Source organism: Colletotrichum phormii, assembly GCF_030913505.1.
Source record: "Colletotrichum phormii strain CBS 102054 chromosome Unknown BDP81scaffold_14, whole genome shotgun sequence".
NCBI lineage: Eukaryota > Fungi > Ascomycota > Sordariomycetes > Glomerellales > Glomerellaceae > Colletotrichum > Colletotrichum phormii.
In genome coordinates this window covers 840042-852075 of record NW_026851456.1, presented here as the reverse complement: position 1 = coordinate 852075, position 12034 = coordinate 840042, and the positions used below count along the sequence as shown (strand labels likewise).

At 53.7% G+C, this 12034-nt stretch overlaps 2 protein-coding genes across 2 annotated transcripts; both read right to left on the bottom strand.

Annotated features, from left to right (window-relative positions):
- Positions 1 to 2987: 2987 nt before the first annotated feature.
- On the bottom strand, positions 2988 to 5788 carry BDP81DRAFT_324150 (arrestin domain-containing protein; the record flags this gene model as incomplete). Its single annotated transcript, XM_060584858.1, has 2 exons — positions 2988 to 3791; positions 3848 to 5788. The coding sequence occupies 2 exons, from the start codon at positions 5786 to 5788 to the stop codon at positions 2988 to 2990; spliced, it is 2745 nt and encodes a 914-aa protein (XP_060443412.1).
- A 3992-nt stretch (positions 5789 to 9780) lies between these two features.
- Positions 9781 to 10760, bottom strand: BDP81DRAFT_451305 (uncharacterized protein; the record flags this gene model as incomplete). Its single annotated transcript, XM_060592613.1, has 2 exons — positions 9781 to 10338; positions 10623 to 10760. 2 exons carry the CDS (start codon positions 10758 to 10760, stop codon positions 9781 to 9783), a joined length of 696 nt encoding a protein of 231 aa, XP_060443411.1.
- Between the last annotated feature and the right edge of the window lie 1274 nt (positions 10761 to 12034).

Here is a 12034-nt window from a genome sequence, read left to right as displayed (position 1 = left end):
CCAAGACACTGTCAAGTGCTGCATCGCGCCTCAATCTCCATTGACTTAATGAAAAGCAGAGTACTGAGACTTTGAAGAAGGTCCCCTGAGTTATATCATTGCCTTGGCAGCATTCTTAGAGTATTCTACAGACCCCCACGCATAGATTGTTACACATTGCTTGACCAACTGAACTTATCCACGATCTCCTTAGACAACTACAACTACGTGCTAGCGAGTCAGGGCCTATCGAAGTAACTGAAGGTTTTCTCTACACTAAAAGCCATTGTGCTAATGTGAGCCCCAGGATATTCAGTCGACCTTCTTGTAACTTCGATAGCGCCAAGTATCAGTCCCTAAAAGGCTATTAAAGAATGCCAAAAGTCTGCAAGACCTGGCAATCAAATACATCGACCGTTAAATTCGAGTGTCAGTCACGGTACGAGAACGCTGAAAAGGTGCTAAGAAGTGAAACTTAACGTCGACGTCGTGTGCAGAGAGACATCGGAGCACAGAGAACTCCTCGTGCAGCACCCTTCCCAAACTGATGGAAGTCCACGCCATTCAAGCGTTTGACCCAAACGACACGCACTGATATACTCACCAAGTGCCACAAACTGGTCCTAGTCCCGGTATAATACCACCATTGCCTCATCCTCCCTCCAAGTTCTCACTTCGAGACTAAGTTCAAGGCGTTCAAGCTTCCCCCGGTTTAGAGCCAGTCACCCAAGACACGGCGAACTACATACTCTGTAAGCGTCAATCTTCACGCGTGCCATCCTGCAAACAAGCTAGATTCTAAAGGGCCTGTAGTCTAGACCTCCGGTCATGTCAAATGCCAGCTTTGCTTAGACCGACAACAATCAACACCAACCCTTGTCCACATCACCGCCCCAATCTTGAGCTCGAAGAGGTGTAGCCTCTTCGATTCCTGCCCAACCATGAGTCCAGGTCCCCCAGAGACCTGAGTAAGCTGTCTCCTCTGAAAGCATCTCGTCGGTTGGTTGAGAACATCAGACGGGAACCCTCTATTAGCTTTTCCCAGTTCCTTCCCGCAAAGCCCCTCGTCAAGACAAAATCGCGACCACGTGTCAAGCGCCGAATCTTCTTCTGCAGTAGACTCAATACATATCCTCTAGCAATAACGCATTCCAGCCCGTTCTGCCGCCATCGAGATTGAAGTAATTCGCAGGCCGACAAACACCTCGCCAAACCCATGATCGTGATCCTCACCCACCCGACCTCAAGCCATGACCTCCACCCAATATCTCCAAATCCATCCCCTGCATTTCAGCTCTGAATGACACCTGCAAACTCACTTCATCCTTCCAAAACTCTCTTCCAGAAAAGACTGGACCAATTCAAGCAGAAGACCCTCCACTCACGCTGCACGGTAGCAAATCCCTCTTCTTCACCACCACCATCGGAAAACCCAATCCCCAATCGGAAAGAAAGAAGCCGCCCCGAATCCCGTTCCCGCCGTCCGCACGAGCATTCCCGTCAATGCCATTGACAATACCTATCACTTGTTCTCCCTTCTCTAAACTCTGAAGCGGGTTTTCTTCTACCATATCTCAACTTCCCCAGGTGCCAAGCAACCTTCCACTGCTTCACTCGGGATATGCTCGAACACTTTGTCAAGAAGAACCTTATCCAGTTCAAATTCTGCCAGCTTTCGCAAACCAATCCTTCAATATCACCAAAATATCAAACCCCGTGTCCGGTGAGGTCACACTCCCCTCCCGCCCATGAAACAAACGCCACCCCGCCATCAGCTGAAGAAAACAAAAAAGAACCGTTTACCACCCCTCCAACGAATCAAACCAACAAACCAACACTTAAACAGAAATTAAAATAAAGTTCCGGCTACGGTTTCGCTTGCCGCTCGTCAAATACAGAAGTCGACACGCTGGTAGTTTCGTTCATATACTCTTTTACCCTTCAAACGCGGGGACAGGATTAACGACTCTCAAGGGATCCTTTCCCAAGTAATTCCCCGTTGAATGACGACATCTCACTCATGGCCCACAAGATCAACGACCAAAACGATGGGAAGTAAAGTGATTATCTTCGAACTTCCCACCCCCCTAGTGTCAAACTCTCGATTGATGGACGGCGCTTTCCGGTAAACCTCAAATGCCAATCGACCTGAGTTTCCTCCACGTGCTCCCCCCAAGCAAGGACCACCAATAGATCTCGTGTGTCGCCCCCTTTTGCAACCCCCTTCAAGAAACTCAAACTGCAACCCCCCAAGCGTCCCCCTTTCTATACTTTACCCTGTCTTCTGCAGCCCCCATTCTTTCCCCTTGTGCCAATAGCCGTCAGTGAAGTAGTACCGATGGGTCGGGACTGGGCCGATTCCATACGAATCGCAAAGTCTTGATGTGGCGAAAATATGGAACTACGGGCACCGCGTCTAGGGATCGTGATATTGAGAAGACCAACTAAGCATCGTGGGCTTGTTAACTTGGTCTAACAGGTGCAATGCCACGCTAGGTTCAAATGACTATGCCGACTCAATGGGCATTAACATAGCTTACCATCTCAGTGATCAAGTCATGTCAGTTGAACGCGTCGTCGAGGATGTCGAGATTCACAGTCACCAAAGTTATTTTTCCAAGTGATGTAAGATGTTTGTCTTCAAGTCCAATACATATCCAGGGAATCAATATTCACACAGAGCAGTAGACGTAGTGTCCAGGTATATATCCCAAATAAAAAGACAACAAGAACGCCCGACTGTGTTCCTCCCGGTACTGCTCCACATCTTACGAGCAAACACACCACACATTCCGAAAAACCACCCCAGTGAATACGCCGAACCAATCCTGATGAGGATGCGTTGATAAGTTTTGAAGGTGTCGTCTCAATGATCCATACAATGATGCAAAAGTAATTCGAGTAGGTCCTCTCCCCCAAGTCTTCGTCGTCCAAGTTTCTCGTCTCAATCATCTCATCACCTCCAAATTTGTGCCAGTTCTTTTTTCTGTGATATTACAGCATTATGTTCAGTTGATTTGCGGGTGGACTCCATCCCGTCGAAGGGTAGGCAGAGCGTCCATTCTCAGCTCGACGGGGGGGCGTTGGATCTCCATGCTGCGGCTGGGAGCGCGTCTGCCGCCGGGCGTGCGGGGATGCGCGACATTGACACGCCCTCCGCGCTCCGTAATACGGGCAGGACCTTCATCCGAGTCAGAGTCTTCCTCGGGTTCGTCGTAGCCGTAGTCTGCGAGCCGCGCAAAGTAGTCCGCCATGCCGTCGACGCTCGGCGTGCCGACAATGACATCATACTGAGGCGGGGGTGTCTGCAGCGGGAATTGGTCGTTCTCGGCGGGCGGTGGGGGGATTTCAGCGTCAAACGCGGGCGGGTTGTAAGAGGGCACGCGAAGTAGGTGAATGGGTCGGGGGTGCGTGTCGGCGAGCGGGTCGACCGATGTCTGGGAGTTCGGCGGTGACGACCGGCCGGTGCCGGTGCCGCCGGTTGTAGGTTGCGGTGAGGAGGGAAGATGAGCGGCTTGCGGGGGCGCAGGAAGGTTGCCAGGCGCCTCCATGACGGTGAGAGCGCCGGTCGATAGGTTGTTAGGTGAGCCCTCAGAGGGGCCAGAGATGGTGACAGCATCGGGGCAGCCGCAGGAAGTGTGACGGCTTTGGTTCAAGCCCACGTCGGGGCCTGAGTATTCGGGGAGGGAGGTGTTGGCCTGAGTGGCGCGGCAGTTGAGTACCGTAAACGGTGAGTCGATGCTGATCTCAAAGTGACGGCGTTTGGTACCGGTGGGATCCTCAGGGTCGAGGCGGGAAATCCGCATGACGATCTAGGGGGGGTTTTGTTAGTCTTTGCAAATCATTCAATGGACAGTAATCGTCTTACCTTGATCCAGTGGTACACGTTGACATTCTTCCAACTGCAATCAGGATGCAAACGCATCTCCTTGCTCTTGGCCATGGTCTCACAAGTCGGCAATTGAACGTTCATTTCGATCTCGGTAGACCCCCAGTAGCTCTCCAGCCCAAGATCCAAATCACCCAAAATGTTGTCCACCGGTTCGGGAAGAGGCTCAGGCATCACGCCGTGTCGGGAGGCATCGGCTGCGCGCCGCATAGCTGCAGATTCCCGGGCCTCCCGGCGTTGGCGGGGCGTGAGCTCACCACCATTGAGCACGCGAACATCCGACGACGCATAGGCAGGCTCCAATGGCTTGCCGGCAGTCTTCTCGAGCAGGAGGATCTTCCTGCCCGGGTCTTTGCGAGTAACCCTGCGGTCGTTGGTCCAGTACTCGATCGACTCGGTGACGAAAACCTTGAGCTTGTGAACCTGAACCTTGGCAAGCGGCGTGAGCTTGAAGGCAATCGGGATCTTGGTGCCCAAGGGGAAAGATTTGCCCGAAATGATAATGTCGTAGTGGAGTTGATCCTCCCATTGTCTGCTAATCGAGATGGGTTCCGTCATTTCGAGTGAGAGTTGATCTGGTACGCGAACGATGGCGACTTCCTTGGATCCGTGCAAGTTCGGCTTGAATGCTCCAGCTCGCTCGACGGTTGCCTGCAGCTCCCACTTCACCGAGCCATACTGGAGCTTAGTTGTCTCCAACTGATGGTGGTCGATGGGCAGCTCAAAGGTGTACTCGTACGTGCCTGGGTAAAACACCTTGTAACCCTTTGCCTGGTTGCCACTCGGGTTGTCGCCCTTGCCGAAGCTTCTTGACTGATTTGACTGCAGAGACAGACGCTTCAACTCCTTGGCCGTGAGACCCTGTCGGTTGGGCGGTATTGAGAGTAGCGAAGGCGACATCGAATTGCGGGGTGAGCTGGAGGCGAGGTTGGTTGAAGAGGAGTTCGTGGAGCTGTTCTTCAATGTGTAGACACACTGGTTGCCGTACTCGGTCTCCCACCCGTCGTTCACGGCGTTGAAAAAGGTCAAAACCTGCGTGCGCAGTGACTCTTCCTCGTACAGATCGACTTTCAAGGGAGGAATTCCTTCGGGCCATTCGGTGCGTGCCTTGCCCACCAACTTCAAGCTCACACCCTTGATCTTGATGTTCTTCGTGACCTTCAATTGGAGCTTTCCGCGCAGGAGAGCTGTGCCACCTTGTGAGTGTTGTCTGTGGCCATCATGGTCGAATCCAGTGAGGAAAATGTTCGGTTCCGCCATCAAGATCGAGCAGCTAACGCCGCTACCGTGGGCGACAGGCTTGGGGATCTCGGTAACCATTGATGTTACGTTGCTTTTTGCGCTCCGTACTGACATCAAGCTATTTCGCTGCCCGGGTGCGTTGTATGCAGAGCTCATCAAAGGCGGCCGTAGGGCCTCCGCCATGGCAGCAGATCGTAGCGCCATTGTGTCTTCGTCCGGAACCACCAAATCTACTTCACGGTAGGTAGAGAGTCGATTGAGGATGCTCGCAGCTCTGCTGGGTGGCCTCGAGAGCGTAGGCCTGGAGAGTGTGGATGCGCGTGACGTAGAACGACTCGGCACTTGTTTTTGAGAGAGGGAGAAGAACTGCTTGATGCTGAACTTCAATGAAGTCTTTCCCAACGCCGTTGTAGTTGGGGATACAGCTTTTGACGGTTTCCTCCTCTTGACGGGGCGCTCTAGTTGTGGCCGTAATTCGTGGGGTACAAAGCCCGAGGGCCACGAGGTGATGTGTATTGATCGCGGTCTTACTTGGCGAGCGCGAATGGGCGGCGTCGGTAGGCGATTTTGTTGTGTAGCGGGAGGATCGAGAAGATATCTGGGGCAGTAGTAGACGCCGCCTCGGGTGGATGTGGGAATCCAGTTTTCCGTACGCCGAGATCGCTCCGAATCTGTCATGGTGGCCGACATTGTTAGACACCACTGGTTGGAAAAAACATGTAGCGTGTGGCCGAGTGACAAAGAGTGCGGAATCACTCAGCCAGAAAGTGGGCGCGATATGTATGTATAAGAAATAGGAGAAAGAGGTTGAGGTTTAAGTTGAGTATGGAGTTTTAGAAAGGGCGTGTGTAAGGGAAGTTTCCTACGGTCAGAGACAATAGGAGACTGGTCTGGGGTACTGGGCAGATTAGGTGCATGAGATGGTTCTATGCGCTGGCAAAAAGCAAGTGAGGGTATCCATAGGAAGAGGAGACGAGGATGTGTAGGTCGGGTCAAGGAGTGTCGGGCATCGAGGCGAGTTAGGGATGATGGGGGTTTGAGGTGGGATGCAGGGTTGACCGTGATAATGTGGTGCAGCGGTGATGGGACACGGCGCGGTGCGAGCACTTGCTGCACATGGAGAGACAGGCATGGGGGGGCATAAGAAATGCGTCGTCTTGGTCTTGGGAGACCAAGACTACCGGCCGGTAAGGTATAGAGAGGTACAACGAGATGGAGATGGCGCTAGGCGGGCCGGACGGGCAGCCTCAGAATGTGAGGGAAAGGTACTAGAAGGAAAATGCAAGACGTACCGGTTGAGCAGCGTCAGAGTCAGGCGTGCATGCGATCAGTCAGTGACAAGAGCCGGGGGGAGGCTTAATCACATTCCACCCTCGGACCTCCTGAAGGAAAAGCAAGATCTCTGCGTCTTGTTTGGCGGGAGAAGAAAGTCTAGTTGCTAGGTACAACGGGAAGATCAGTACGGCATGCGGGTGCGGGTGCGGGTGCGGGATGAGGTGCGTGTGAGTGAGTGTGAGTGTGTGTGTACAGGAACAAGTAGTAGCCGTGGTAGGAGGAGGAGGGAAGAGAGAGAGAGTCTCCAATCGAAATCCAATCCTCATCCAGTCCCGGGGCGGCCAGGTCAAGTCGGCATAGATACCGCAGGACACACTCACAAGTCCGGACCAGTCAGGCTCCGTCCGTGTTGAATGGACGTCTCAAGTTTTACCTTCTGACTGCCTCAGTAAAGTGATGATGGGGAGCCCCGCGCGCAACGCCACTCGACCTGCTGAAAGCCTGAGAGGCCTGTGAAGGTACAGAAGGGGGGGGGGGTGAGTGAGGATTCCGTGACTGTAGTGACTGGGGGGGGGGGAGAGAATGATGAGATGGGCCAGAGAATCGATATCGACGAGTGAGATGTTCACGACAGGGAAGATGTCGACAACGATGAGGGGTGTAGGATGGGGGAAGAAGGGAGAGGCAAGCGAGGGCGAGGCGAGGCGGTTAGAGTCGATGACCCGGGAACTGCCCCTGTTCAGGCGGGGGGGAAGATGGATAAGTGAAGTGGTAGCTAGAGTCCAGCAAGGCGAGCGAACAACAAGAAAGGTACAGTTGAGCGGAGCGCACGTACGGTGAAGAGAATTGGCGAGAGAGAGAGAGAGAGAGAGAGTGTGTGTGTGTGTGTGTGAGAGAGAGAAAGAGAGAGAGTATGAGAGTGTGAGAGGCAGAGAGGCGTGGGCAGGCAAGCCGGGAGACCAGGTACTGCAAAGTAGAGCGGCCGCGATGGTTCAGTGTTGCGACGGTATCCCGACTTCAAAGTTCTGGATGCCGAATGGAAACAGTGGGAATTGGCTTTGTCGCGCAGCGTATCCAGCGAAATAGTGGAATTGGTTGCGACGGCAGACTCAAGCAACGTGCAAGGATGCTGCTGTCAGGCGGGGGAAGAGATTCTGCGACGCGGCCGCGGTGAGTGGTGTGCGGTGTGTGCGGTGTACGCCCTGTGTGTCCCCTCTTCCAAGGATGGATGACTTGCGAGCTTGATTTGGGGCGGGAGGAACAGTACGAAGGGGCCAACGAAGGACGGATGGACTTCTTCTCCTTCTTCTTTTGTTTGGCTCTCGCAAGAAAAGACGAGGCGACGGGGGGTATGTTATGGGTTGAAATGAGATGGGACGTTTGGGAAGAGGGGAAGAAGAAAAATAGTGAATAAGGTAAAAGAGCAGGGCCGAGAGGACGTAGGCAATAGGCATAGCTTACAATGGCGGACGAGGCGGGACGAGTTGGAATTGAACGTCTGAGTGGCGTGGGCGATTAGTAGCGAATGTCTACGTAGGTTCTAACTGAAGGTATGTCGAGGTTGCGGACTATTGCCCTCGGGTATAACGGGAGACGAAGGATAAGACGGGACGGTTGAGGAATTCCAATACGATGGCTCTGGCAATTCGTGTGTGTGTAGTTGTAAGAGGAAGAAGGGTATTTACAGACACCAGGAAAAGGACGGCGCGCAGGATGAGGTGAGGTATTCGTAGCGCGGAACCGATGGAAAAGACGGCATTGGCAACCATGGAAGTTGGCGGCTTGCGCAACTATTACCTGTCAGACCTTTCCTCGGTACGTAAGGCAGTTTGAATCAACTAGGTATAGAGCCCAATCCAGTCCAATCCAATTCAGTGTGGCCGTGGGCAATGGCAGCAGTTCATAGCAGACTTTCTTTCGTCTTTCTCCCAAGGATCCGCAGGCCGGCCGGATGTTCAGGAAGTCCCTGGTCGAAGCTTGCGTGAACGGATGATCAACCTATGATGTATTCAAGGCCTTGGTAAGACCCTGGTTGTTCCCTTTAAAATTGGGGCTTTGTTTTTTTCTTTAAATTTCCAGTGTCCGCAGCTGCTCGTTTCCAATAGAAGGGCAAGGGACTTCTGAACTGTGGCTCCGCGCTGGGCCGGGCTCGGCTTTGCTGGGCGGATACCAGTTGTCTGGCGTCCTGTACTTGCATCTGCCCGTGTCTTGCTGGAGAAGCAGGTAGTGGTGCGAGACAGAGAGTGATGACGGTGTCAAAGTGAATGTCTTTCTCGTCTGCGTCGTGTGAGTAAGCAGTGGCTACGCATAGCCGGGGGACGACTGGGAATCCAGCCAAATGCGAAAGGAAGATGCGGATTAGCGTGGCGAGTGGTTGGTGGAGTTTGTATTCGTGGCAGTGTGGCTGGTGCCCGATAAGAGAGACTCTATTTGACAAACAAAGTGTCAGCAGTCTGCCTTCTGCACATGTCCAGTATCGGCAACTTCAAGCCTGCCAGTCTGCGTGTCTGCCAATAGCTCTGTGGCTCTCTCTCGTTTTGACATGACGCACGACGTACTCGGTACAGACAGTTGTGACAGTCTCGAATCCGTATGGTCGCTTCCCAGGGCACACCCGGGATGTTGTCGAACCATGCTTGCCGCCTACTTTCTATCGGGACTCGATGGCAAGCAAGACCTTGGCAGGTCTATGCGATGAGCCGCGATCCAAGGGCGTAGCCGCAGGCAATATCGGGCAATGATGCGCCTACGTGATAGGTATGTCGTCCGTTGACGAGCACATCGTGATCCAAGTTTCGATATAGGGGGACCCTTTCTTGCCTCCAGCCGTTGTTGCTGAAATCCTTCTGGAAGATGAGAAGAAATGCTTCGGTAGTCATTCCGGCGTGGTATCCTCCAGTACGGGCGTTACGAAGTATCATGCCGCGGCCACCAAAAGTGACGATGTGCCGTGTCAGCGCGTCTATTGCGTCCTAGTGCCGTTGTAGTCTCAACTCTGTTCTGCCTCTTTTTGACAGATCAACGTGATCTGGTACCAAATTAGTTAGGCGATATGCAGAATCCCCCCCCCCCCCCCCCCCGTCTGCCGAGCTTCGGCATACGTGCCGGACTTTTTGCCCGCCAATTGACAAATGATCAAATGTTGGTTACTGAGCAGCATCTTCGAGGCCCTATCGCCGGGGCAGTGAAAGATGATTGCCGGTGTAATCCTTCTTTCTGCTTATACGCAGGCATTCCGTGATTCCATACCCAAGACTCGGCCCGCAATTCATGGCTGCGGAGCCAAAACGACGCTTAATGGTGTTTTCGTGGGTACGTATCCTTTTTTTCGTATGGCAATGCCAAAACACGCGACTTGATGGGATGGCTGGACTCCTGGAGGCCTGGCATGAGTATCAAATATCTCTGACTTTCTGTGGATGGCCTCCGCGGCGCCGAGACTTCCAAGAAGTCCAAGACCAACCCCCAGTAAACCCTGCGTGCGCCGTGCCCTGGCTGTCCTGTGAGATCTCCACGCCATCCTCATTGGTCCTTTGGAGAGTCATGCGCCACACTCTCTTGGAAATCGCCATGTCCGAGTCATCTTGCGAGAATAATGGGGTGTCGTCCCACTGAGATGCTTGACGGTCTGAAGGTCTGACACTTGACAGTTCGGAGAGTGTGTGTGAAAGGACGAGATGCGGCGAAAGGGCAACGCAACACATTACCGCATGCTCAGAGGTCGAAAGCAGGGGAATTAGTCGTGACTCTGGAACTTGGTCGTTTGCCTGTGCACCAGTTCCCAACCGTGTGGCGCCAAACGGCCATGTTTCACCCGCACGCCCGTTTGCATCATGGCCTTCTCCATCTCCTATCCTCTCGCATTGAGACGCAATCTCTGCCATCTCAACTCTGGTGTCCCAAACCGTAAGATCCGGGCTGGCCAGGCTAACCTGGGGCTCATTGCATTGAGACTAGTGGCTGGGGTATCAACAGGGGACCACGCAGCACAGAGAGTGCGGTTCAAGGTCATTGACTGGCTCTGTTCCTTGGAACAAAGCTGTTCTAAAGCACGCCTAAGCGGAAAAGAGGTGTACTTATTGCGGAAGGAGGATCTTTTGGCTTCTCGACATGGGAAACCCCAGGGCAGCAATATGCCACGAACTGGCCAGCGACTTGCGAGCGGTGAAAATGGCAGGGCCGACGATGGCTGTTGAAGAAGGGTATCGAGGATATCCTGGCGGGCTTGAGTACATACTCTGCGATCTGTATCCGTAGGCTCTTCGATTGAGGCCCAACGATGAGGCGCCCATCGAATCCCTCGTTGAGCTCGGATTGCTATGCTACACTCTGTATTTCGCATGCTCTCGCAATGCTTTCGACTCCGGGTAGGCATTGTAGAGAGTTGCTGGCTCACTTGAGAACTCTGAATCCCCTGCAGCAGCCACCGCGGCGGCCGTTGAACAAAAATGCCAAGAGACACTTGCGTAGTTTTTTTTTCCGGGTTGAGAGGCAGCGGAAGATTCACACCCGGCAGTATGGGGAGGCGGAGATAGGGACAGTAAGCTTGTCAGCGCGCCAGGGCGGGCCGGTGCCTGATAGACGACCCTAAAAAGGGAGATGGGGATGATGATGACGGCACCTTTTTGCTGGGTGCAGCTGTCTGACATGGCAGCCAGTCAAAGGCCAGAGTCTCGAGGGCCACAGCATCCTGGGGACGCCCAAGACAGGTATTTTGCGCGCAGCTTTGGTTGACAGGCCTTTGCCAATTCGCAAGGGAGGGGTTGGCTATGACCTAGCAGACCGCAGACGCATCACTGCAACAGAGTGCGAGTCAACCAGAGATGCGCGTGTAAGGCAGGTCTCGTGTCCGGGTCGGTCTGGCGAGGCCTTCAGATCAAGGCACAGAACAAACTCCAGAGTCTTCCTGGACTCGGAGAGGTGGGTGAGTGAGTGCGAGCAGGCCTGCGGCAGGTTGGTCGACCGTCGACGAAACAAGGCTCTAGCGCGAGATTTGGAGGTCGACAAGAAACAGTAGCGCGGTTATGCGGCATGCAGTTGGTTGCGAGTGGGTTGGGAGTACCGCAAGTAGCATAGCATGTGGTGTCTTGTGTCTTGTAAGTGCATGTGTAACCGTGTGAGAGCATGAGTCTACGAGGTCGAGGTCGAGCTAGTAACAGTCGAATAGATCAAGTTGTGAGCTGTGTGTTCCTCCAGTGCCTCCCCCTAGGTCGAGCTTAGCTGGGCGTCACGCGGGGGTCAGAAGAATTGGCCGCTTTTCTCAGGCTCGGTGCTTAGAAGACCGGCCAAATTCTCTGTCCCCCGCGTGGGCGTCCACGTCTTGCTGGGCAAGCCGGGGAGGAAATCAAGGACAAGCCGACGCAAAGTGCGTCACTGCATTCATGGAGAGTGTTGAGCAGAGTTCGGGCAAGGGGGTCTAAGGGCTTGAACTTCGCGGGTGAACCGAAGCAGAATCCAGACGCAGATCCGAGCGAGGCTTCTTGGAATAGACTCGAAGTCATCGCATGGTTCGAGTTCGTTTTCTCGCCTCCCCACGCGAAGTAAGGTAAGGTAGTAGAGTTTGTCTCTCGTCTCCTCAAGAACGGACTTCAGAGGGTTCGGCAGGGCCGGAAGGTCCACATTAGCGGTCTGTCGTCTTCCGAAGCCGGC